We start from the raw sequence: 27,395 nt of genomic DNA on the forward strand, positions 1-27,395 counted from the left end.
AAGCTCTTACAAATATTGTTTCGAAAATGTCAAAAAAATATGAATTAATTAATAGTGTTGGTTAAATTCATATATTTATACTTTGGACTACCTTGACAACAAATAAATTAACTGTCACGTAAAACTTTTCTGATCAGTATATAAGTGAAACATAACAAATGAGATACACCATTGATTGAACTTGCTTAATTAACATAATAATCCCCTTCCGTACTGTACAAGCATAAGAAAAAGCTAATGGATAAACACCAACACAGCGCTGCCATATTCACTCACTACTATATGAGCAGTTTATTATGGCATGTGTTATAGATTTGTAAAATATGCAAAATATAGATCTCTTAATGAATATAAGATGAAATCAGTAATTACATAAGAAAAATAGCATGAATTGATCAAATGTTACAATGGAAATTGCTTTAGGATCGATATAGTAAAGTTGTTTCTACAAGTTCTCAAATAATTAACATTATAAGCACCCTCTTAAAGGGGTTCTTTCCTGAACTTTTGAGCAGATTTTGTCTTGGCCTCTATTTAAAAAAATCTGCAATTTTTTTTTTGTTCTTACAATAAATTTGGATTCTACAATGCTAATTAAAACTAATTAAAACTATTCTAAGATTTTAAGGTCTGATATCTCAATTAAAGTTCTAGAATAAAGTTTCATAGTAAATCAAAATACCAAAGTGTTAACTTTAGGAAAATGAAGTTAACTACAGGTAATTACTCTTGATGGCTCGAACTTCGATCTCTCGAAGTTCTTGATCGCTCGAAGTGAGTCTCCGGTCCCAAATTTTTCCCCTCGTATAACTAAGCAAATTTACTCTTGATTTCTCGAACTCTTGATCTCTCGGGACCCTTAATCCCTCGAAGTCAAAATGCAGTCCCGCTATGCATATTCTATTAGAATTTACCCTCGATACCTCGAAGTGGCTATGTGTATACATGGACATTTAAATGGCCCCAGGCAGAAGACGCGGGTATCGAGGAACGGGATGTTTATTCAGGTGACACTTAAGCTACAAGGTGATAATTGATTTATAATTAATCATATTTTGCTTATATGCTATTAAAATAATTATCATCGACTGCCTTACGATAATTTAGAGACGCAGTGTCAGTGAAAAGTAATAATTGATTAAAAGGCTAAAGACTAATTTAATTTTTATTAATTTTTATTTTCAGTGTCAAAGTTAAACGAAATATAAAAAGCAGAAACAGCATCAATGTCAGTATGACGACTATTATTGGACAAATACTTACAGAACTGCGTTCAGTGATCATGTTTGGAATAGTTAATGCTATGTACGACTCTGTAAAATGTCGTTTTCATGTAATGAATGCGTAGTATGATGTCCTTATTACAAAGAATAAATAAATATATACATGAAATGACGATATACAATTTTTGCTTTACTCAGTTTCATGAAATATTCATCTAATTTACGTAAAAATATCGTTGTTTTATAAAAACCACGTATAAATGAAAATCATTGCATCCGGTAAGACTAATTTTAAAACCTGTCAACAAACCCGGAAAATTCCGGACTCTTGAAAACTCGAACTCTTGATCTGTCGAAGTTTTTCCTCGGTACCGCGGACTTCGAGGTATTGAGTTACCTGTATAGTAAATTTTTGCAAGGGGTAGGTCTTTATGTCGATCGGTCAGTCGGTAGATTGTGTTATCCACTCAATATCTTAAAGAACCCTTTGCTTGACATCAAACTTGATACAGTGGTTTCCCTTAGTAATGAAATATATGGAGATAACGAACAGTATTCAAGCTCAAAAGTCCATTAAACAATACAAAATAGGAGCAGAGCAAACACGGACCTCTAAACATCAGAGGTGGGATCAGGTGCCATGGAGGAGTGAGCATCCCCTGCCGACCGGTCACACCCGCCGTGTGCTCCTTGTCATGATCGGGAAATAACGGAAAATCCGTCGACAATTCAGTGTGTAAATAATGGCCTAACAATTAGTATGAAAAACGTCAGTCAGCATTTGACTCAATGATAAATTGTATTTGCTGACAAGGTCATTGTATCGACCATAGAACTTACGAAATGATGACTTTAAACGAGACAGCTGATATTCTTGTTTCATGAACTTGTTTGTCAATAATTTACCTCGTTTTAGAAATTGTTCATACGTAGAGCATGCTCTTGCGTATCGAATCAACTGAGAGATATATACCCCGTATGTAGGTGATGAAGGTATATTGCTGCATAAGTAAGGGAAGTTGACGATTGAAAAGTTAAAGCCATCACGTTTATCATAAAGCTTGGTTGTTAGATTACCATTAAGGTCTTTTTCAAGTAAAATATCCAAATATGAAACAGATGTGTCAGACTCTGTGGTATCTTTTATCTCAAGCTCACCAGGATATATCGTATCGACATAAGAATGAAAATAGCCATTGTTAATTGACAATACATCGTCGATATATCTAAATGTCGAGTTGAAGGCCACAGCAAGTGTTTTCTTCTTTTCACGTACAAGATTTTGGACAAATTCTGCTTCATATGAATACAAAAAAAGGTCTGCTAATAACGGGGCGCAATTGGTACCCATGGAAATTCCAATAGATTGTTGGAAGACCTGGTCTCCAAAAACCACATAGATATTGTCAATCAGAAACTCAAGCATCTTTTTAATGTCAACTTCAGAGTACTTGTGTGTACAATCAGAATGTTTTTTAACAAAATAATTTTGCAAATGACCAATGACAAGGTAAGTATATTTACGAGTTCCATTTTTATTGAAAAAGCAGCTGTCAATTATATCAAAAAGCCTGGACTTTAATATATCGTGGGGAATGGTTGTGTATAAAGTTGAAAAGTCATAAGTTTTTAAGCTGTTGATTTTGGTAAAATCTTGCGATTTCAAATTTTCCAAAAGTTCCTTGGAATTTTTAAGTATCCGCATCTGATTTACACCACTTCTCGAATATATTGTTGCACAGTACTCTTGAAGTTTCTCCTTCACCACTGTTAATATCTTAGTGAGGAGTAAAGAAAGAGGCTTGGTTGAACATTTACTGGAACCCGCTATGTATCTTTGTTTGTAGGGATTTTTATGAAGTTTCGGAATCCAATATAAATATGGTAATTCAAATTCATTTTGGTTGTTTGGAATATTCAAAATATTCAAAACTGACATATGATTTTGAAGAATTTCTTCCTTAGAAAGGGAACTACGAGTATAAGTTGGATTACCACTTGTAGAATTAAATCCAAGTTCCTCTAAAATACATTTAATATAATGAGCCTTACAAACAAAGACAATGTTGTTACCTGCTTTGTCAGCAGGGACCAGTACGTAATGATCATGTAATCTGTCTAATTCTTTTTTCACTTCTGGATTATTGAATACAGAAGGATAGATGGTTCTCATATTGCCCCTCAATCTTTTAATGCGTGATTTTAACATACATCTGATACATTTAATCCATTTTGACAAAGTGTCAAGGTCTTCTTTTTCATGTCTGGCCCATCGCCTGGCGTAGTCCTCTATAGAATCCATAATATTTATGAAATTCCGACGCCAGTTGAAGGATCGGGGTTCCCTAAATTTAGGACCTTTTAAAATTAGTGATCTAAGGTCCTCATTATTAACTATATTAACGTCACCAGTAATAACGTGTCCAGCAGGACTATAGTTATAGGGCGAAGAAGAACATGAACACGATGGAGGATTATGTTTCAGATATTCGATATCCAGGCCCTGTAAAGTTTTCTTGTAATTAAAAAGTTTGGAAGCAATAGTCGATGTATATTTGTAGGAAATACAAGGTGTAGTCTTTAACTTGAAATATGGTGGAATACAAGACTGGACCCTTTTGTGATTAAGAATATTACTTATTTTAACCGCGTCAATTCCTTTGTTGGCATATTGAAGTTTCAGGAAAAAACGGATTGTTTTAGCTGCATTTTCTTCAGTAAAACGCGGGGGTATAAAAAGCCTATGATTTGCAATAGGAGATGACACTTATGGATTTTGAGGTCACAAGATCAAAAGTTAAGGGTCATTCTTGACATAAGAATAAACTGACTGCTAGACATCTAAAGAACTCATTGCTTAACGAAGATCAATCTTGGTACACTTGTTTCATTAGCTTCCCCTAGAGTGTAGATGGCTCTATTGATTTTGCTTTCACATGTACAATATTAAGATCAAAATAATACAGACGCTCGATACATGAGATATGTCAACTTAATATCTAGAGAAATATTTGCTTCACAGACATTAAATTTGATATAATGGTACTCTCTTAGAAGAAATTTTTTTTTCTTAAACTTTTTTTTTAAAGTTGAGGGGGGGGGGTATAAAAGAGAAAACTATCAATGCACTTTCTGAGAAGTATCCTAGGTACATGACAGCATGTGTTCTTTTAGGTACAAACAGTGATGTCTTAAATAAAGGTAAAATTGATGAGCTAAAGAAGTTTCTTAGGAAGGAGAAGACAACTGTTTCCCATGCCAGAGGAATACTTGTTGGATGTGCTGAAGCTGGAAAAACAACACTGTTAAAGCGATTAAGAGGGCAACATCAAAATATTAGTGATGTAACAAAGTCCACCAGGGGACTGGAAGTCCATCAACATCTGTTCTTTGTTAAAAACGGAATTTTGAAAGGTAATATTATTTTTGTTACAAAGAACATTTCAACATTTCATTCCTGACGACCACCTGTATCAAAAGATGAAGAAAACAAATATTGATCATCTTAATAAATTCAGAAAAGAATAAAAATCTAGAACAGGATCAGGACATGTATCTATACATAGGGCCTACGGCAGGTGTGACCGGTCAACAGGGGATGCCTACTCCTCCAATGCACCTGATCCCATTTCTGATGTTTAGAGGTCCATGTTTGCAGTGATCCAAATTTGTATTGTTTCAATGGAGTTTTGAATTTGATAACTGTTCATTATTTTCATACCTCATCCTTTTCTTGCAGGAAACAGACTTTGAATATTAAGTATAAAGTAATTAAGACATTATAAATCAATTAATGCAGTGGGCTGTTTGAATATTTATGCATGCAAAGCAAAAAAAAAAAAAAAATCTAAATAGCTTGACATATTTAACATGATAACATCTGTAGAAAGGTGAACATAGCAAGCAGTAATCGTGTTCCAAGTCAACACTACTGGACGAAAAAAGTGCTGAGAATCCCAAATTTTACTGATAATGTTTGATAATTACTGATACTGTGCTGTTCTTGCTGATAAATACTGATATTTACTGTTATTCTTACTGTTGTTACTGATAATTATAGTTGTTTATGATAAATACTGATAATTACTGTCGTCTTTACTGTTGAGTCTGATAAATACTGATAAATACTGTTGATGTGCTGTTGATGCTGAGATTTACTGATAATTGCCGTGGTCATTGTTCTTTGGCTGAGAAGGTGCTAAAAAAGCTTGAGTGATGATTAATTATTTTAAAGAAAGTATTTTATCAACAAAATTCATTACAATCTACTTACTAGTTAGATTCTAAATGAAAAAGTCACATGAATTATAATTTGTTTTCACATTTCATTATTCATTTATTTATTTTTATTTTATTATTATTATTTTTTTTTTACATCTTAATGTTAAAATTAGATCATAAATGTTTATGTTTTCCTTTATCTTTATATTTCTCCTTTGTTGTCAATATCTGAAGGGGGGGGGGGTGTTCATACAGTGGTTACTCTACCTATGCAGGTACTTTTTAAAACAATTTTTTATTCACAGACTGTGAGGTTTTTAAAAAAATCCCATCTCATATTTTTTTCCGCGTGTATTTGTACTATCGTTAAAAATTTTAGGAAGCATCTTTAACAGGTCGGGTACACTACCTTTTATGGAAGGCACTTTTCAACACGTGACGACGTTTTCGTCAAACCCATACTCCAATCAATTGAATGAGTCGCAAAGCATGGCGGTCTACTACGTGTTTATGATTCAATAGCGACATGTGGTGTTCGTCGGTTTACTGCATAATATTTACTTGGTCACTGGAAAAACCGTACTGTTTCTTTTTTAATTTATAAGGCTGAAATTGAAAGATTTTATTCCAAAGACACTGTTCCATGCTCACATTTGATATTTGAGTTGTTTTAGATGATTAATAGTTGCCTCAAATACCGGACAAACGCTTTGACGTTTGCGTGTGCATAAAAACATTTTGATGATATTGAGGAGTAAAATAATAATTGCGGTCTTTATACCGCTGTCTAAAACTATGTTCATGTATATCACGTGAAAAAACACTTTCAATGCTTTATCTACACAATAGCACCTACGTCTCTTTGAACAATGGTTTAGTCCGATGTATTACAAGTTGATATAAGGCTTCACAAAGCAAATTTTGTAAATGTGAGCAAAGAAATGAAAGATTATACATCATTTTCAATATTTCTTTCATGAATATCAAAAAAGAATTGAAAATGAGTTTCTAAGGAACAATTCAAGTTGCTCTTCATTTTCAACACAACTGAGTTTGTATTGATACTTGTAGTAGTTCATAATGCACTGAGACTCATTCAACAATCGCTAAAGTAAATAGATAGCTAATTTATATGCAAATTTATGCTGACGTCAGAAAATCTAGTGGTCTCCACCTGTTTAATACAGTCAATGGCTGCAATTAAATTTATATTTTCATGTAGTGAACTTGAATATTTGACAAGTAACACGAGTTCCGTCTGCTCTGTTAGTTGAGAACCCCCCCCCTCCCCCTCTACAAACCATTCTCCTTTTAACAAGGCAGTATTAATATTTCTCACAAAAATCTATTCATATAACATATACTATGCCCTTTAATGAAGAATGTGACAGGTTCAAATAATAAGATTTAATCATGATCTTAAATTTGTTCTATAATTTATGTCCTCGCAATTTTTTTTTTTTTTTTTTTTTTGTGGTATCATATGGAATTCCATATACGACAGCCAACTGCTTACTGCCAACTGCTCACTGCTTACTGCCAACTGCTCACTGCTTACTGCCAACTGTTCACTGCTTACTGCCAACTACCACACATATTTGAATAAATTTTCATATTTATATTGATATTTATGTGAATTTCCATAAAACCAGGCGCGGATCCAGGAGGGGGGAGGTTGACATCTTATGCTTCATAGCTATGACTTTTCATATCAACTTAACACGGATCCGCGTTTTCTGGGGGGGGGGGAGGGGGGGTCCAAGGTCACTTTTAGTTGGTTTAGTATAGGTCTATACATTAAATAACTCTACAAATTCCAGGGGGTGGTCCGGACCCCCCCCCTCTCCCAACGATCCCCCTCTAGATCCATGTATGTAAAACATAACTTATTTGGGAAAATAAAGAGATATAAATCTTTAATTTGAAAAAAATATTTCACTATAGAAATTAACGGAAAATGAAAATTTATTTTCAAAACATCTTCCCCCGCGAAACAACAGATCCTTTCTTTCAGTTTTTATTCATTCCAAAGGTTTTGTTGTCTCACCGGGGGGGGGGGGGGGACGTGTTTAAAGATTCAAAACAGGAAAATAGTCATTTTATATTACAAATTTAAAATGCATGAGATCACAAATAAAAAATGTACTTTATCACTTTATCAATCTCATATGTTAAATTTTACATAAGTTAAAACATACGGTGAGATTTAAGAGTCATTTATCCATTTTCATTTTCATGAGTATTTGAAAATGGTGATGTTTTCAGTCTGATTTCAATTGATAAAATTTTCTACCCCCTTATGAAAGGAGTTGTAAATAAGAGCAATTAACTTTTTGTTACTGGTTTTTAAAATTAGTACATAATACTAATGAACTTTCCTTTGCATTCAAACAAGTTTTTATGTCCAAATTGCCATTTATATTGAATTAAATTGATGAAAAATGTAGGCGGGAATCGAGAGTTAGTGTGCGTAGTTCTTACAATAATAATAACATTTGTTGGATTTAGGAATTTTTAAACTGTAAAGGCGAGGAAGGAATAAATCGGAAGAAGGGGGTGTTTCCTCTTAAAAATAAAACATTTAATTTCTGCATTTCGCTGCAGGCAAATAATTTGATAGCTTTTTTTGATGCTGGTAAAAGGGGGGGGGGGGTCACATACGACAAAAGAACAAACTTTTAAAAGGGTCTTGAGTAACATTTGTTGGTATGTGTATTTGTAATAGAAATATTACTGAAAGATATAATAACAAATAACCTTTGCCTAGTTTAAAATATCGAGTAATATCTTTCGGGATTTTTTTTTTACCCTAGGACTTTAAAGTTAGAATTTCCAATTTTAAAGTTGGAATTACCAATTTTAAAGTTGGAATTACCAACTTTAAAGTTGGAAAAGCTACATTTTCCGTCCATTTAATTCATAATAATTTCATATAAATGGCAATTTGGACATAAAAACTTGTTTGAATGCAAAGAAAAGTTCATCAGTATTAAGTACTAATTTTAAAAACCAGTGACAAAAAGTCAATTGCTCTTATTTACAACTCCTTTCATAAGGGGGTAGAAAATTTTATCAATTGAAATCAGGTTGAAAACATCACCTTTTCAAATACTCATGAAAATGAAAATGGATAAATGACTCTTAAATCTCACCGTATGTTTTAACTTATGTAAAATTTAACATATGAGATTGATAAAGTGATAAAGTACATTTTTTATTTGTTATCTCATTTGAAATTGGTAATAGAATGACTATTTTCCTGTTTATAATCTTCAAAAACACCCCCCCCCCTCCGTGAGACAACAAAACCTTTGGAATGAATAAAACTGAAAAAGGATCTGTTGTTTCGCGGGGGAAGATGTTTTGAAAATAAATTTCTATTTTCCGTTAATTTCTATAGTGAAATATTTTCTCAAATTAAAGATCTATATTTCTTTGTTTTCCCAAATAAGTTATGTTTTACATACATGGATCTAGAAGGGGGGGGGTCGGTGGGAGGGGGTGGGTGGGTGTCCGGACCACCCCCTGGAATTTGTAGAGTTATTTAATGTATATACTAAACCAACTAAAAGCCACGATGACCTTGGAACCCCCCCCCCCTAGAAAACGTGGATCCGTGTTAAGTTGATATGAAAAGTCATAGATATAAAGCATAAGATGTCAACCCCTCCCCCCCCCTCCCCCCTGCCGAAAGAGGTTTTTTACGCTTAGGAAAGGAGTTTACGTTTTTGTTTTTGTTTCTTTTGTCAAGAAATTTCTTGGTTGGATTTTTTTTACTGGGATGGGCCCCTCCTGTAAAAAAATCCTGGATCCGCGCCTGGTTTTATGAAAATTCACATAAATATCAATATAAATATGAAAATTTATTCAAATATGTGTGGTAGTTGGCAGTAAGCAGTGAACAGTTGGCAGTAAGCAGTGAGCAGTTGGCAGTAAGCAGTGAGCAGTTGGCAGTAAGCAGTTGGCTGTCGTATATGGAATTCCATAGTATCAAGCTACATGTATCTATCTTCCGTTGTTTGTTTTTATTTTTATTTTATTTTTTAAGCCATCAGGAACTGGAAATCTTATGCAGTGTGATTTTCATCCAATGAAATACGCATCTTTTTTTCTTCCGTAATTACTGGTAACAGCTAGATCAATTTAAAAAAAAATAAAAACCTCTTTATACGCGGTCAGTCAGTTAAAAAACAAAATAAAACAAAACTTGAAATTACTCGGTTGTTCTAAAACACCGTGTAAAATATATACATGTCCACCAAGTGTGGAAGTTTCTACTTTCGTTTTGAGAATCGGGTCAAATATTAGTGCATTTTGTACATTTAGTAAAATTAATAAAATTAGAAATAACCTTGTACAGAGAGTATAATATTTGTTGTCCATTCCATCTCTCGTTGTGCGAGACCAGTGTACTCGAATTACACGCGACAGGATTCAATTACATGTAGTTATTCAGACTGTAGAAGAAAAAAAGGGGATGAAAGACTGTTAACTAAGCTGATAGGCGCAAGGTTGATTCTTTAGTTTTAAGTTCCATGAGTTATACATGTAATAATTACTTAATATCTATAATATACGTGAATAAATTATTTTAGAGAATCAAGGAACAATAAAAAATTCAGCTATACTATGATTCATGAGTGCGATCAGCATGTTACTGACATTCAAAATTCATAAGAGATTTTTTTTTTCTCGGATTCAGCAATCCGGAGTTTTTGCGTTTCTGAATTGTGAACAGTTGATGATAATATCATTACACAAATTGCCAAATCACTAAACCATCTTGTAAAAAAAAAATCTCGTACAAATTTTCCATAATTATTTATTAGATAAAGTCGAAACCCTCGTCTCCGTTTTACAGGCCCTTAAACAATGTTAACAGAGATTCAAATGAATTTACATGTAGACGCTCCCCCAGATATTCTTTTAACTTTATCTCAAGAAATGTACGTAAAACTAGCAAATGATATTAAATACTGAGAAAAGATCTACATGAATTACAATAAATTTTATCAAAATTAATTTTAACATGTTTAAGTTACTTTATTTAATTAATAAGTTTGTACAATGTATATAACTTCATTTCTTTTCCTTTTTTTTAATTTTGTACTGTGTCCTATTTTGCTAAACATTTTTCTATCAATTTAATTTGTCAACAAAATCGATAACAAAAATAATTTTTTTGTGCGTCCATAAAGATTATTCCGGCTCCAAGTTGCAAGTACATGTACAGTGTAGGTTCATTTGTTTATTATTAACACCGATGGCCGCAGACGCAGAATAATAGGTAATTAGTGCCCATTGTTACGCTAACCACTACAACTTACATGGAATATACATGTTGTACCCCGTTCTGCCCCAGTGCCTAAGACATGTACACAATAAAGCCAAATCACGGGTTGATCTTCGATTTCTGATCAATACAAATCAATTTAAACGTGTATTCCATTCAGATCTGTGACCTTACAATATTAAAATCGATCAACTTAATCATCCATTATTTACATTTAGTAGGTCCCATTTCTTATTTTCCATTCCATAAAATAAAATAAATGAGATTTTAAAAACTTATTGAATAAAAATATATTATTTGGTGACTTGTGAATTTGTAAGAGACCAACATCAAAATTACATGTATACTATTGCACTTACGCTATAATTCTGACAAATAATTTTTGATTAGCCCCCGTCTGCCGATTGCACATGTATAAACATGTAGCAGAGTTATATTCTGGGACGATCTACGAATGCTTGCATTACGTTTTCCTAAAAAAAAAAAAAAAAAAAAAAAAAAAAAAAAAAAAAAATGTGCCTCCAGACGGAACATATTCACCCCTGTTTTCATCTCTCAATTTATTTTAAAAAAGCATAAAATTTATCAGTTTCGGGCAGATTTTCAGGGGGAAAAATCAGGAAGACCGAACATTAAAAAAATTTAAAAATATGCATGTCTTTGGGAAAGAATAAAAAAAAAAATCTATCACGTAGGGCCATATTTAAAATGAAAATGATTGTTTGTCCTCTCTTGACCGAGTGAAAAAAGGTCTGAATCAAAATTTTTATATTCTGCTGGATTTTTTTTTTTGTTTAATTCCGATTTTTTCCCATCCATTAATAATTATTTCAACTTCAGTATTTTTTAATGGAAAAATTCCTCAACCTCCTTACCCAAATTTCTTGAGTCGGGCTATCAATGTTTTTTTTTTTTTTTTTTTTTCTTTTTCTTTTTTCCCCCCTTTTTTTCAAAAAGCCTTAATGTTTTAGTAATACAGTGACTTATGTTAAACAACCCTAAGCTGTATTTTAGCACCTTCTCAGCCAAAGAACAATGACCACAGTAATTATCAGTAAATCTCAGCATCAACAGTACATCAACAGTATTTATCAGACTCCACAGTAAAAACGAAAGTAATTATCAGTATTTATCAGAAACAACTAAAATTATCAGTAACAACAGTAAGAATAACAGTAAATATCAGTATTTATCAGCAAGAACAGCACAGTATCAGTAATTATCAAACATTATCAGTAAAATTTGGGATTCTCAGCACTTTTTTCGTCCAGTAGTGCAAATGAAACAATTCAAATTTTCAGCACAATAAACAATTCATTGTCAAAATTTTGATTCCTATGTAAGTTATATATATCTGTCAATATTCGACCCAACAAGAGATTGAATTCATAAACAAAATATTGACTTTAAATGAGATACATGTAGCTCCTTCATTGGAAGGTTGTGGGTTCAAACACCGGCCGAGACTGACCTTAGTCGATAAAAAAAAATAGGTAGCAACTGTTCGTTCGTCAACTGGCACTTTGAAGTGAAACCTGCTGGCCTTACTTATAAGACTTTAAAACTGAGGCTACTCTTTCACGGCAGGCATCGGCACGATTAAAATCCCGCGCTGCTCAGTGGCTGGCTCTGGGTGCCGAGTAAAGGTTTAAATTTGACGCCCTTCACCGGAATATAGTGACGTCTCTGTATGAGTGAAACTTCTCGAACGGGGCGTAAAATAATACACGGTGAATCAATCAATCAAATAAGATACTTACACCATTATACCATTTTATCATCAACTTATTTGTCAGTAGCCTGCGTGCTTTTAGAAATTGTTCATAATTTATGTAAAGCCTGTTCTTGTTTATCAAATCAACATGGAGACATTAACTCCATAAGCAGGTTATATTGGTGTATTGCTACGAAAAGAGAAGTTGATTATAGAAAAATTGAAGTAGCTTGGTAATGCTAAAATCGATATAGTTAAAAATCATAGCTTTGCACAAGAATATAGAAAGAATAAAAAAAAATTGAGTACCAAAAGGCCACCACTTGCCAGCATTCCAATACTGTGCTATTCGTGTATTTTGTTTTAAATAAAGGAGCTTGGAGTTAGGTAAGTCTAAATTTTACATAATGCATATATAAGAAAAAAAACTTTTCTACCAAAATAACAAGTCCATATTTTTCATACCCATGTTGTTGGATAAAAATTTGGCCTTGAGTTTGAATGGCACCAGAACATTGCGTCAATATTTTTCATACGAACAAGTATTCTGAGAGTATTGCATAAATAGTACTAGCTGCATACCAGCAAGTGTAATCTGGTTCCCATTAATTTTTTTTTTAAAAAGCCATACATTGAAGCAGAACAAATTGCGATCTTTATCTTTAACTCATTAAGGTAGACCCACATACCACAAATCAGCTCAATATCTGCAAATGTTTAAGTAAAAAAAGGGAAAAACCAATTGGGAAATCTGGTTTCCTTACAAAATTAAAGAGGCTATAATTCTGCTTAAAATCCGTCAAAAATCATCGAAACGGAACGAAACACACACCGCATTTGTAAGTCATTAAGGTTCACTCACACACATAAATATCAAGCCAATATCTGCAAGCCTTTAGAGAAAAAAATGTGCGGAAAACTTAGTGGGAAAGGCTGACAGACAGACTGTCTACGGATTTTTTTCCGATCATCGCAAGGAGCACACGGCGGATGTTACTGGTCGGCAGGGGACGCTCACTCCTCCATGGCACCTGATTCCACCTCTAAATTTTGAGGTCCGTGTTTGTTGTACTCCAAATTTGTATCGTTTCATTGGACTTTCGAGATTGAATACTGTTCGTTATCTTCATATTTTATATGAAAGCTTCCTAACATAGTGTAGTATGAAATTTCAAGCCATGGTCCCTCGGGATAGGGTGGGGTTAAAATGATCAAATTTTCACATGACAAATGGATGTAAAGGAATAATCCTAAAATTTTCATAATTAGCAAAGCAATGGATGGCCACTAATATTAATATGGAATTAACCTCAATAGTGTGAATTTTCAAGTTTTTTTTTAAATCATGGCTTTTGGGTTCGAGTGAAACAACAATAGGAGATCAAAATTTTATAGGATAATATATAAGAAAAAATAAAATCTAAAATCTTCTTCTCAAGAACAGAACTCTTTTTCTCATGATAAGCCATATTGTTATGCAAGCATTTCCATGTGGTGCGTGTTCAGTTCATGGTCAGCAGAGGTAGGGTTTAAACTCAGTTGGATATCACAGAATATAAAAGAGAGATAAAAAGAAAAATAAAAAAACAAGAGTTTTTATGGCGTAACCTCCTATGACCAAAAGAAAACCCCTTTAATGCTTTTCAAAATCCTTTGTAGGTCACATGAGTAACTCAGGTGACCTGTTGTAACTGTTTTTGTCTTGCGTCGTCCGTTAACATTGAAACCTTTTCAACTTCTTTTGGAACGGCTCAGCCAGTTTTGACGTTTTGGCTTATGGCATGAACGGATGAAGGGGCACAAGAATTATTATTTCAACACCTCCCCGGCTTGAAGGGTGGGCCTTAATTAAATAAAATTAATGCAATCTGAAAAAAAATATTCTTTTTCTCTTCTGGACATCACGCAGTTAATTTTGATTTAATGAACTTAATACCAATATACTTTCAAAGAAAGATACATTGTGGGTTACGGTAAATATTCTACCAAGCCTCTTTCTTTATTCCTCAGTAAAATATTAGCAACAGTGAAGGAGAAACTTCAGTAGTACTGTACAACAATACATGTATATTCGAGAAGTGGTATAAATCAGATGTGGATACTTAAAAACACCAAGGAACTTTTAGGAAATCCGTCTTAAGATATTGTAAAATGATATATATTTTTTTTAAAGTAGGAAATCAAATTATGCAATATCTTTTTTATTTAACAGTAGCAGATGATGACTCACCATTGAAGACATTTATTAGGATAAATACTGAAGATATGAAGCCAGGTCCAAAATGTGCTGTTGACATCTCTGATTCAGATGAAAATAGAGACAATTGGGAACAGAGGAATACCGATAAAAACATAGAAGTTATTCATAGCAGAGAAAAAAGGAAAGAAGAGATGGAAATGCATAGTACACCACCTGAAGGTAAAAAAGAAGAGAACACAGTAGAAATAATGGCCAGTGTTCTCTCCTCAGAAGCACAAGCAATGGTAAAGGATGAAATTTTTCAGAAAATTTTGTCTGAAAAAGAAAAATTACCGACAGTTAGCATGTTGGATTTTGCCGGGCAGTTAGCGTATTATGCCTGTCACCAAATTTATGTAACCCCAAAGGCCTTCTTCATTCTTGTGTTGGACATGACTAAGAAGTTTGAAGATGTTGTCGATGAAGAGAAAGATAATCAAGAAGGATCAATCTTCTCCGTATGGACGTACAAAGGTAAGAAATCTTTGAAAATCCTATATACCCATAGACTTCTATCGTGTACCCTGTCTATTAGATTTAAATAAAATAATTGGCCACATATATCTTCCAGAATTATGTTGAAACACATGGGTTGGTTAAGTCAGTTATATATTAAAAATATACTTTTTCGTTAAAATGGTCTATTTCACTGTTTTGTAATAAAGCTGACTTTTAATGTTAAATAAAAATTATAATAGGATTGTACTTCTTAAATAACAGCCGCACTAGACATAGACCACCATATATTTTGGTTTTATAGGCATGTAAAAAAAAGTTTTAAAAAGTCTTTTTACGATATTTCAAGATGAGTACTTCAAATACTCAGTCCTTATTTATGTATTATATAGAATGGATACAAACCTCAATAGACAACATTCATACGTATTTTTTTCCAAGAGATACTGTCCAATCATAGTCTTCTGTTTCTGCACATATATATGACACACTCACTGAACCAGTTACAATAAAACACATGCTGGTGATAATTAAAATCAAGATATCTGAAGTTAACGAAGAATTTAAGCTCATTTGTCACATCATCAAATTGTAAATTTGCTATTTAGGTCAATATTCAGTAGATCATACAAATATAAAATAGATAAGAAATACTTACTGATGTCTTTTGATCCAAGTTCACTTCGACATATGGATGAAAATGAACATTGCTAATTAATGGAGTCATTAATATAAAGATGTCAGAATCGGAGGCCATGGAAGGAAGATTGTTTCTCGTGTATTTTTTTTTTAAATAATAAACTTCATACGAGGGTCATTCAAAATATGTGTAGACAATATCCCTCATCATCAAATTATTTTTAAAAGATTTAAGATCATAACATTTTCATATCTAAAATCATTTATATTGTTGATGTCTGATGTTTCATTCCATTTGATTGAACAGAACTCATTCAATTTTAAAAGCAACGTGATTTGTCACCACGGAGCACGCTTAATACCATTGTAACGCCAAAAACATCGTCAAGGAAAGATTGTCAGTATTTTCAAATTCTTTACCGCGTAATTCTGCTTTCACAAATTCTGCAACAGGGAAGCGCACATCACGTTTCATGACGTTACTAACTCTGTTGCCCAGATATTTAAACAATAATCTGTTTCCAAGCAGACCGTTTATGTCTCTACCACTCAAAAACTGTTTTTCCATGTATATACAAATGCACGGTTTCCTCCAGCATTTTGAGAGTTTGTTTTAGAGGTTTCCCGAATGAAAAGTAAAATTTTATCGCTATTCGCTGCTCCGTCTTGTCCTTCGACGTCATCATTTTCTGTTTTTTTTTAAGGCCGAACTATACGTTCCTCAATAATATATAATTTTTCTCAAGATTTTGTCATTCAAGTATTGCTATTTTAACAAGTTTCGTCACAAAAAATTGAGATACCTTATCAGGCATTTGTGTACGATACCAGATGATGGTGTATTCTATATAATCCTATTGGAAATCTCTTGAATTATTAATATAATGATTTTTTTGGTGTATTAATTTTGAAAATAATATTAAAATCAAAAGATAATGATAATTATGAATATTTTTCTATATATTATGAAGAGATACAAAACATATATTCGAGGAACGTGTCGTCTGACCTTAATGAATCTGTTTTTCGAAGTTCATATCTTTTAAACGAAGCGGTGTATTACATTACATAAAAGAATCTAAAAAAAAAATTAAACAACACTAATTTGAGTACTGTGCAACAATATATTCGAGAAATTGTGTAAATCAGATGTGGATTTTTAAAAATTCCAAGGAACTTTTGGAAAATTTGAAATCTCAAGAAATTACCAAATTCAACAGCTTAAAAACTTACGACTTTTCTACTTTATACACAACCATTCCCCATGATAAATTAAAGTCCAGGCTTTTTAATATCATTGACAGCTGCTTTTTCAATAAAAATGGAACTCGTAAATTTACTTACCTTGTCATTGGTTATTTGCAAAATCATTTTGTTAAAAAATATTCTGATTGTACACACAAGTACTCTGAAGTTGACATTAAAAAGATGCTTGAGTTTTTGATTGACAATATCTATGTGGTTTTTGGAGACCAGGTCTTCCAACAATCTATTGGAATTCCCATGGGTACCAATTGCGCCCCGTTATTAGCAGACCTTTTTTGTATTCATATGAAGCAGAATGTGTCCAAAATCCTATACGTGAAAAGAAGAAAACACTTGCTGTGGCCTTCAACTCGACATTTAGATATATCGACGACGTATTGTCAATTAACAATGCTTATTTCCATTCTTATGTCGATACGATATATCCCGGTGAGCTTGAGATAAAATATACCACAGAGTCTGACACATCTGTTTCATATTTGGATATTTTACTTGAAAAAGACGTTAATGGTAATCTAACAACCAAGCTTTATGATTAACGTGATGACTTTAACTTTTCAATCGTCAACTTCCCTTACTTATATACCTTCATCACCTGCAGACGGGGTTTATATCTCTCAGTTCATTCGATACGCAAGAGCATGCTCTACGTGTGTTCAGTTTCTAATACGAGATAAAATATTGACAAACAAGATGATGAAACAAGAATGTCAGCAGTCTCGTTAAGAGTCATCATTTCGTAAGTTGTATGGTCGATACAGTGACCTTGTCAGCAAATACAATTTATCATTGAGTCAAATACTGAATGAAGATTTTCATACTAATTGTTAGGCCATTTTTAAGACACTGAATTGTCGACAGATTTTTCCGGTTTTTTCCCGATCATGACAAGGAGCACACGGCGGGTGTGACCGGTCGGCAGGGGATGCTCACTCCTCCATGGCACCTGATCCCACCTCTGATGTTTTGGAGGTCCGTGTTTGCTCTGCTCCTATTTTGTATTGTTTAATGGACTTTTAAGCTTGAATACTGTTCGTTATCTCCATATATTTCAACATTTAAATTTGATTTCGTTTAAGCGGCTTTTATATGAGGTATGAATATAGAAATTATAAAGTGCATAATTAGTAATAAAAAATTTACCCTGCTCCGTGACCCCATTTTTACTTAAATCTTTGGTAATTTTACTAAATATGAAGATATATTCTAAGTTTTTGACTCAAATTATTTCAATCTATTGGAAAAATATGTGTACCAAGTTTGGTTATCATATGATGTTAAATAAAAAAGTTATGGCGAAAGTCTGAACTTTTTGAATTACCCTTGAATGAGTATAAAACCGATGATGAGGTCAGTCATAAAGCACAACAGGGAGTTGGAAGATCAATCTTGTCTCCAAAACATACATTATAATATATCTCATTGTTTTACACATTAATCAAAAACAATTTGATGTGCAAGGGTTTTGAGAATAATTATTAAAGTAAAAAGTCATATTTTTCGTCGGCAATTTCGGCGAACTATTAAAAGAAACAAATTTAGTTAATTAGTTAACATATAATTTTATATCATTTGAAATAGGGAAAACATACGCAGCTATGTTAAGGCTATCCGAAGGCTTTATAAGCATTAGATATATAATATTTTATTTTGAGCTATGTTTTGATTTCAATTTGTAATCTATGCATACATACACAGTTAAGTTGCAAAGAGAGTTGAATAAGGTATTATAAATAAGCATTTCTGTGATGTCACATGACTGTGCTGATCACGTGAAGGACACTTATAAATTTTCTTAAATAATGCACAAAAATCGCATCGGCACAAGTGAAAAACAAAATAATTGTGAACGGCTTGTTACATAAATCAATTAAACGTATTCTTGGGTATATATAAAGTGCTGGGGGCAAGTCTGAATTTTATTTCTTAAGAAAATATTTCACGAGAAATTCAACTTACCCACATACAAGGGGTCATTTTCCACTCTTCATCGCAATTTATACAAAATGGGATTAATTACATACAATCCCCCAGCAAAATTCGTTTAGAGGACATATTTCTCTAGTAGATTCACACAGAATATCTTCAATTAATCCTTATTATTCACTTCTGCCAGTCTAATATATACACGATTTATAAATTCTCACTCCGTCTACAGGCGCGTAAGGGGGAGCGTTTCACATTTTCTTTTCGTATTTGTTTGAATACGTACATGTTTGACAAGAAAAAGGAATAACAATATTATACTGCAAATATTCACCATCATAACAGCCTTAAAACAACAATCCAGACACATGAATTAAACATCAACGTAAAAAAATCTACATGTGATGTGAAAGGAATGTAAATATTATGACTTTCCCTCTCATGTCTGCTCAAATTCGCAGTGACTTGACGTCATATGCCATTATGACGTCATATCTAGGTAGTTCAGAGATGTTACTGCGGCTGGTACACTGTGACATTCTTCGGACAGCCTTATCCTAGCCGCGTATTTATAATTGGGAACAATAACCTAGTTTTGTGAGGGGAAACGTCTGAATATAGATGGCATTTTTGCCCCCCCCCCCCCAAAAAAAAAAAATAATAATAAAATCACTGGATATTAAGTAAACATAAATATTAGAAAACTCTTTAAATGCTTGTAACTCCTCCTACAGTTTTCATCTGATTTTGGTAAAAAAGAAATTGATAAACATTTCCCAATATACATTATTCTATTTGTCTGAGGAATCAGTTGCCAACACTCTGACATTTAATATTCTTAACAAAATTTCTGGTCAGAAACCAGAAGAGCATATGCAGAGGTAAGTTGTCTTCCGACTGTCTAGCTGTCTGTCTCTGTAAACGCTAATTCTTCTACGGTTTTGGTTTAATTTCAATAATACTTGGTACACAAGTACAATACAGTATAGTAAGATCCATAGTTCTGTATCGATTTCTGATTTTTACAAATGGTGTTTCCATGAATATAAAAGTAAAATTTCTTTGATGTTTTTTTTCAAAACGTTACTCCTCCTATAGTTTTGGTCCGATTTAAATAAGACTTAGTAGACAAGTACATTATATACTAAGATATGTAATTCTCTATATTGATTTTTGATTTGACAAATTATGTTGCCGTGGTCATTAAAGAAAAGACATTTCTTTTTATTTCCTCCAAAAGGCTACAACTAGTTCATTTTTGATTGAATTCTAGTAAGCTTTGGTGAACAAGTACACTATATTAGCATACACCGAGTACATACCAGTTGAGCTTCAGCCTCATCGGAGAACACACTAGTTCCTATTTTTAATGATTTCTTCTTTTTCTTCTAGACTACCTGAAGTTTTGGATTACATCAATCAAGACATTTGGAGGCAAAAAGGCACCGCTGTTTCTTGTTGCCACACACACAGAAACAAAATCTACAGATGTAAGCATTAATGCTATTGTAATATAATTGGAATGTGATTTGAGAGCATTTGTAAAAAAAGATTTTCTTTTGAAATTTATTTTGTATATTTCCATACTTTTATAGCAAATTTAAGACAAGATATGCTTGTTTATATAAAGAGAATTCTTCTTGATCAAAAGTTGCATGGCATCTGTTTTTCTGTCAACTTGTCAGTGAAGAATGCATTCAGAAATGTACTCTAAAGGACGTCCTTCTGATCTGGATCTTCAGAGTTTAAACACTTTAAAAGTATTTAAATTACAGCACAGCATAACACGCTGGAGCACTCATTTATTTATGCTTCAATTATGTTATCCCCTTCAGGAAATAGAGAAGTATTTTGAGGAGTTCTGGAATGCTGTACCTGATGAGGACAGAGATTGGTTAAGTAAGTCTCTGAATGATCGGGAATATGCAGTAGGTCTAGTGGAACTAAATTACAAAACAAAAGAAATGCTGGAATCGATGAAAAAGTCCATAGTGGAACTATTCACAGATGAGGCCAATACTAAAATTGAATTGCCTTCTTCTTGGGCTTTAATGGAACAGTTATTGTATAAAGGAGCCTGGAAGGTTTTGTCCCTGGGTGAAATTTGGAAGCTCAACTCATCTCTTCCTAATGAATACCGATTTAAAGGTGATGAAGAAATGTCTAAGTTTTTAAAGTGTTTCCATGATAATGGACTTCTCTTGTATTTTAAAGAAGGGAAATTGGGGGAACATGTTATACTAGACATACAGTGGTTTGCTAATGCTTTCAGCAAGATAATTGCTGATGTAAACCATATCAATAAAGACTGCAAAAGGAGATTGATTAAAGAATGGAAATCTTTCAACAAAACGGGGGAACTTAAGGTCGAAGTGGTGGACTCGCTGTGGAAAGATGAACAATCATACTTAAAACACAAAAGTGGAATTATGTCTTACATGGAAAAACTTCAAATGCTTGTATCTTTGGAGATTGGATCAGAAGGTTGCATTTCATGGTATGTCCCATGTATGAATAAAAAACAGTTTAAAGCTGACTTTTGCGAGGAAAAGTGGGAATGTTCATCCATTTTGTGCTATCGATTCACTTCTTTTGCTATGTTTATTTTCTACAGACTGGTATCGTATTGCATAAGTATTCTTAGATGGAGTGTTTCAATAGACGAAGATAATGAAGGAAATCTGTGTCTTTATCAAACAGCAGCTGCGTTTGATCACAAAGAACACACTGTTATTGTTGGTATATGTAATGATGATATTCAGTTGCAAGTGTTACGACTCAGACGGTTAGCTGTAGATAAAGAGGTTTCAAATGAGATTGGAGACTCCATCGAACATGCCATAGAAAAATTGACAGAAACATCTCATAACTCAAAAATATTTCACAGAGGATTCAAATGTCAAAACATTATTTGTAATGAGAAAGATCTATCTTTCACCCTTGCAAGTGAGCTCGCCAAAATCAAAACTGAAGAAACGCAGTGCAAGTGTCAACTTCGGGAGAAACATGTGATAAATGTACAAAGGACTTTGGGTTTCTGGGAAAAGGTAATTGTTGTCTATCATACCCCTCACTCCACAAAGTTTATTGGGGTATATTGGAAATACTTTGTTGTCCCTCTCTTTGTACAGCTATCTGTCTATCAGTCAATCTTTTTATGATCGTAATGTACAAATATAGCCTTTTGATGATGTCAATCCCTATTTATATATAGACCTTTGAGAAAGCCCATCGACCGAGCACGAAGTGCGATATGCTTTCTCTTAGGTCTATTTATCTAGGAATTAATATTGTACGGAATCAAAAGGCATTATTTGTTGTATTATTTTTTTTCTTTATAGTTAATAATCTTAAATGTCTTAAAAATCAACGTTTCTATTACTCAATATTTTATCATATATAAGAATTATTATGCCATACGCATTATGCGCTTTTTTTAGATGCTTACAATAGAAACATCTAGTTTATGACATTTTTTACTTGATCATGTGATCTAGTTTGAGCCAATCAGATAGTGTCACGCTTAAACTTCTAATTTCAAGATATTTTTCTAAATACTGATTAATTTCTCTTTTCTGTTGAAAAGAAAAGATCTCTGATCGTTAACTATGTACAGTCTCATAAATATTGTCAACAAAAGAAAATTATGAACAAGGGAAAACACGGACCTCTTAAAACACAAAAAGGTAGGATTAGGTGGTTTAAAAAGTTAGAATCTACTGATGGTCTAAATTAGTCTTTTGGCCTTTTTTATGCCTTTATGCTCAAAAGTATTAACCGAATAAAATTCAATTTAGTGCTACTTTTAAAAAGTATATCAGACTCAATCTTCTTAAGACTAAATTGTTTCTTTAATAATATAAGTAATGTTTGGATAAATTGTCTTTTTTATACATAATGATTTATGTTTATGTTGGGTTGATCAACTTCATGTAAATATTGTTTCAGAGAAAGGCAAACATTTCTAGCACTGGACAAAAACTTATGGACCGATCTAGATTTGCAAAACTCGGAATGGCAACAAACGATGTGTTAAATCAGGCATACAGAGACGTGCTTGAGTGGGAAATGCACCCTTCCCTTCTTTATAACAAAGTGAGGACATCATCAATTTATCCAACATTACGCCCAGATCAAGAAGATCTTTTGAAGAAGGCAAATAATGATGGATATAAGAATTTTGATATTTCATTAATCTACATGTTGATCAGAAACGTTTGTTCAAAGATCCCTAAACCTACAAAAGGAAAATGGGGAGGGAACAGTATGCCTGCAGCAGGAGAGATAAGGGTGGGTGATGATGTCGAGAGAATAAGGTTGATTCGAAACAATTTGACTGCTCATGTAAGCTCAGCATCCACCCCTCACACAGAATTCGAAGACACCTGGTTAACGATGTCAGATATCTGCAGAAGACTTGAAACCTTCACTGGAAAGAAGTGCTTGGATAAACTTAATTACATTCAAAAACTGACATTAAAAGAGGAAGATGAAGATGCTATCATAGAAAAGGTTAAGTTGGATAGTCAGTATGAAATGGTGAAGACAGTGGTGTCAGATGTGCAAGAAGTTAAAGCAGCAGTATTGAGGCTTGAAAGCAAGCATGCTACAAATTAAGTGTATTACTCACAGACCATTCATAACAGCACTTGAATATACACCATTATAAATATTGAAAAACAATATTGAACTCAAATTCAATTCACAATGATTTTATTTGTAGAGTATGATATTGTTAATATATAGAACATTATGTAGTTGCATACCTTGGGAGCCACTGTTTAGAATAAGTTTTCATTATTTTTTATGATTTGAGAATTACATCTGTAGCCTGGTCAGTTTACCTTTAATATTTACAAATGCATATTATAAACATTTTAATAATTGAACCAAATAGAAAATGTTTGTCTAATAAAACTGAATATGATTGATTTTTCATTGATGTTTATAAAAGAAAAAATTAATAACCCCATTGGGATTTTTAGTTCTTTTGAGCCAAATGCTCAAAGACTAATGCTATTGCCATTTGTGCGGTAAGCGTAAACTTTTTAGAATATGGGTCATATATATGATAAGACTCAAGAGATCCTTGGACAATTTTTGCAATTTGTCAGAGTATCATTTGTTTATATTAAAATTAGGGATGTGACCCTTAAACAAGGGGTTATAATTAGGAAAACAAAAACAAAAAAAAAATCTATGCATAGGCAGATTATCACCAAACGTAAACACAGGGATGAGGATATGTTGTAGATTAAAAATTATTCAAGGCATCATCCTAGGGTAAAGGGCGTGGTCTCAAGGTCACTTCAAAGTTGACCAAAATTATGTATTTTACAAACGTTGATATTTTGTTTACTATAAGGACTAGGATCATCAAATATTGTCAGTTTATGCATCTTACGACTTCACATCGTGTTGACTCAAAAGTAGGTCACTGTGACCTACTTCTGTGAATTTTGCAGGCATTTGTTTTCAGATTGATTTAGAGGCATATTTTGGACCCTTTAATGCCTACATGTATGATCACCAAACTTCGTTAGTTGAGGAATCTTAGGTCCTTGGAGTACATCAACTGAAAAGTAAGTCACCATGACCTCTTTTGAATTGTATGTTTAATTTTTTTCAAAACATTTAAGGTCATTGTTTCAGATACTGAGGGGTTTAGAATCATCAAACCTTGTAAGTTGATGCATCTTGGAGTCTTCAAACATATTAATCACAAAGTCGGACACAGTGACTTACTTTTTGAATTTTGCAGGCATTTGTGTTCAAATTGTTTAAGAGGCATATTTTTGACACTTTTAAGCCTTTGATCAACAAACTGTCAATTGTTGTATCTTCAGTCCCCAGATTAAATCAACTGAAAAGTATGTCCTCGTGACCTACTTTTTGATTTTTTTTATGTCTAATTTTTTCAAAACATTCAAGGTCATTATTTCAGATAGTGAGAAGTTTAGAACCTTGTAAGTTGATGCATCTCGGGGCCTTAAAACATGTTTATCAAAATATGGGTCACTTTGACGTACTTTTTGAATTTTGCAGGCATTCGTTTTAAATTGTATGAAAGACTTGTTTTGGATACTTTAAGGCCTATGATCATCAAACTTTGTCAGTTTATGCATCTTAGGTCCTCAGAGTACCTCAATTGAAAAGCAGGTCGTTGTGACCACTTTTGAAATTTTATGATTATATTTAATATTTCAGACAATAATGGGCTTAGAATCATTAAACTTTGTAAGTTGATGCATTTGGTTCCAAGGAACATGTCAAGTGAAAAGTAGGTCACAGTGATCTACTTTTGAAATATTTCAGATACTTATTGGCTTAGAATTATCAAGTATGTCAACTGAAAATGAGGTCACCATGACCTAGTTTTAAATTTTATGGCTATATTTAAATGTTTCAAATTACTAATTGTCTTAGAATCATACACACTTTTTCAGTTGATGCATCTTGGGTCCTCGAAGTAGGTCAGAGAAGGTCATGGCGACTTTTGGAGTTCTAAGGTGATATTTTGATTTTTGAGATACTAATTGGCTTAGAATCATCGAACTTTGTCAGTTGATGTATTTTGAGTCCTCAGAATTTGTAAACTAAAAAGTAGGTCACAGTGCCCTACATTTAGAACTTCAAGGCAATATCTAAATATTTCAAATGATAAGGGACCTAAAATCATCAAACTTTGTTAATTGAGGCATTTTGGAGTCTCAGAGTATGTTTACCAATAGGGAGGTTACCGTGACCTACTATTGGTATCTCATAGCTATATCTAGATTTCTTTTTATAATAAGGAGCTATGTGAATCACCAAACTTTGTCAGCTGATGCCTCTTGGATTCCCAGAATTTTTTAATCAAAATGTAGGTCATAATGACTTTTAGAATTTAAAGGCTTTTTCTAAATATATAGGATACTTAGAGGCTTCAAATAGAAGTGATCGGTTGTACAATTTATCAGGAGAGCAATTCAAGGCCCTTGTATCTTGAGAAGACTCAGGAGAACCATATTTTTTGTTGTAAAATGTATATACATTGGAGAATTTTCAGCATAATTCTCTTTTGGAATGACTGAACAATTTTTTTTAACTAATTTGCTAAAGGAAACAAATTCTCAAGAATGCGTGTAACGTTTAAACAAAATATTTTAGACGAGACAGACAAATAATGGAAAGACTAGTGACAGAAAGGTCATATGTCAAAGTCCCAGGGAAGATCAAAGTTTACAAAATACATGTATATATATTCTGTTTGATGTCAAGGTCATGGTAAATGAATAGGTTAAAATATAAGCTACTCAGTACAACAATATGGGCCACGGAGAAGTTCAAGGCAATACTTTTTTTTTTATAGATTCATAGTACTTGTAAAGGTAAAGGTTAAATATTTGATCGATACACAGATCCTCGGAAGGGTTGAGTAAAAATAACAATGCCAGTACTGGTGTTTATTAGTGTTGGGAGGGGGTATCCTATAGGCAGGGGGTGGTTGGGTATTGACTTAGCATTACCCGTACTGATGATTATGGGTGTAGGGAGGGGGTACCCTATAGGCAGGTGGTGGCTGGACATTGACTTAGCATTACCAGTACTGGTGATTATTGGTGTAGGAAGGGGGTATCATATAAGTAAGGGGTGGCTTGGAATTGACTTTGCATTTCCAGTACTGTATAGCAGTGATAGACCGACAAAAAGATGCTTATTTTTCGAGTTTAATGCACCGTCATACCCTACAGCTGAAAGTTATATTTTATAAAAGATACATCCCTTCTCATGCATTTCTTCAAACCAAGTCTTATATTCTCCTTGATCTGAAATTTTTAATGTTTTGTGTTACCGAAAACAAATTATAGAATCCCAGCACTACCTGTGATAGTGGCATCACTGACTGATTACCGATCAAAATATTGTAAAACGTATTAAATTGTCTTCTTCTCGTAATAAAAAAAATAAAAGCTAATTGGTATTTAACTTTAAATTTAAAGATTTCTAATCTAAGCGTCAGCTTGAACGAAAGCAATCACTTTCCTGGGAAAATATGCAAGTTTTGACAAATTTTCAAATCTCCTATAATATAGACGTCAACTGAAGTCCGAACTTCAATTTATATATTTATTCTGTTTTATTTAATCAAGGAAGACGTAAAGATCAATCATGTTACTTTTACTTCACATTTCTATTTGAACAAGGTGTCTTCCATGATCAGGGATTACTTTATCTACATCAAAAACAATACAAACACGACTAAGATATATGAAAAAGAAAGAGAAGAACAATATAAGGTGTTATTGACACGTTAGAAGAAAAAAAAATGTGAGAATGAAATTTCAGTATATCTTTGGAAGACTATCATAAAGATCAAACATCACTTATTTTACTACCTCTTGAAAAGGGGAAGGGTATACATATATGTAAATTAAA

The 27,395-nt window shown here is 33.0% G+C and overlaps 1 protein-coding gene across 1 annotated transcript in view; it reads left to right on the forward strand.

Moving 5' to 3' along the window:
- The window catches only part of LOC133194347 (uncharacterized), a 67,568-nt gene extending 43,763 nt beyond the window's left edge, over window positions 1-23,805 (forward strand). Inside the window, exons 8-10 of the mRNA XM_061330326.1 lie at window positions 20,370-20,467; window positions 20,813-22,024; window positions 22,926-23,805. Coding sequence (XP_061186310.1) covers window positions 20,370-20,467; window positions 20,813-22,024; window positions 22,926-23,594 — 1,979 coding nt within the window. The 3' untranslated portion in view covers window positions 23,595-23,805. The remainder of the gene's footprint in view (window positions 1-20,369; window positions 20,468-20,812; window positions 22,025-22,925) is intronic.
- Window positions 23,806-27,395: the final 3,590 nt, after the last annotated feature.

This window comes from Saccostrea echinata, unplaced genomic scaffold (genome assembly GCF_033153115.1).
Source record: "Saccostrea echinata isolate AGI-Se365-2 ecotype Australia unplaced genomic scaffold, CSIRO_AGI_Sech_v1 ptg000029l, whole genome shotgun sequence".
NCBI lineage: Eukaryota > Metazoa > Mollusca > Bivalvia > Ostreida > Ostreidae > Saccostrea > Saccostrea echinata.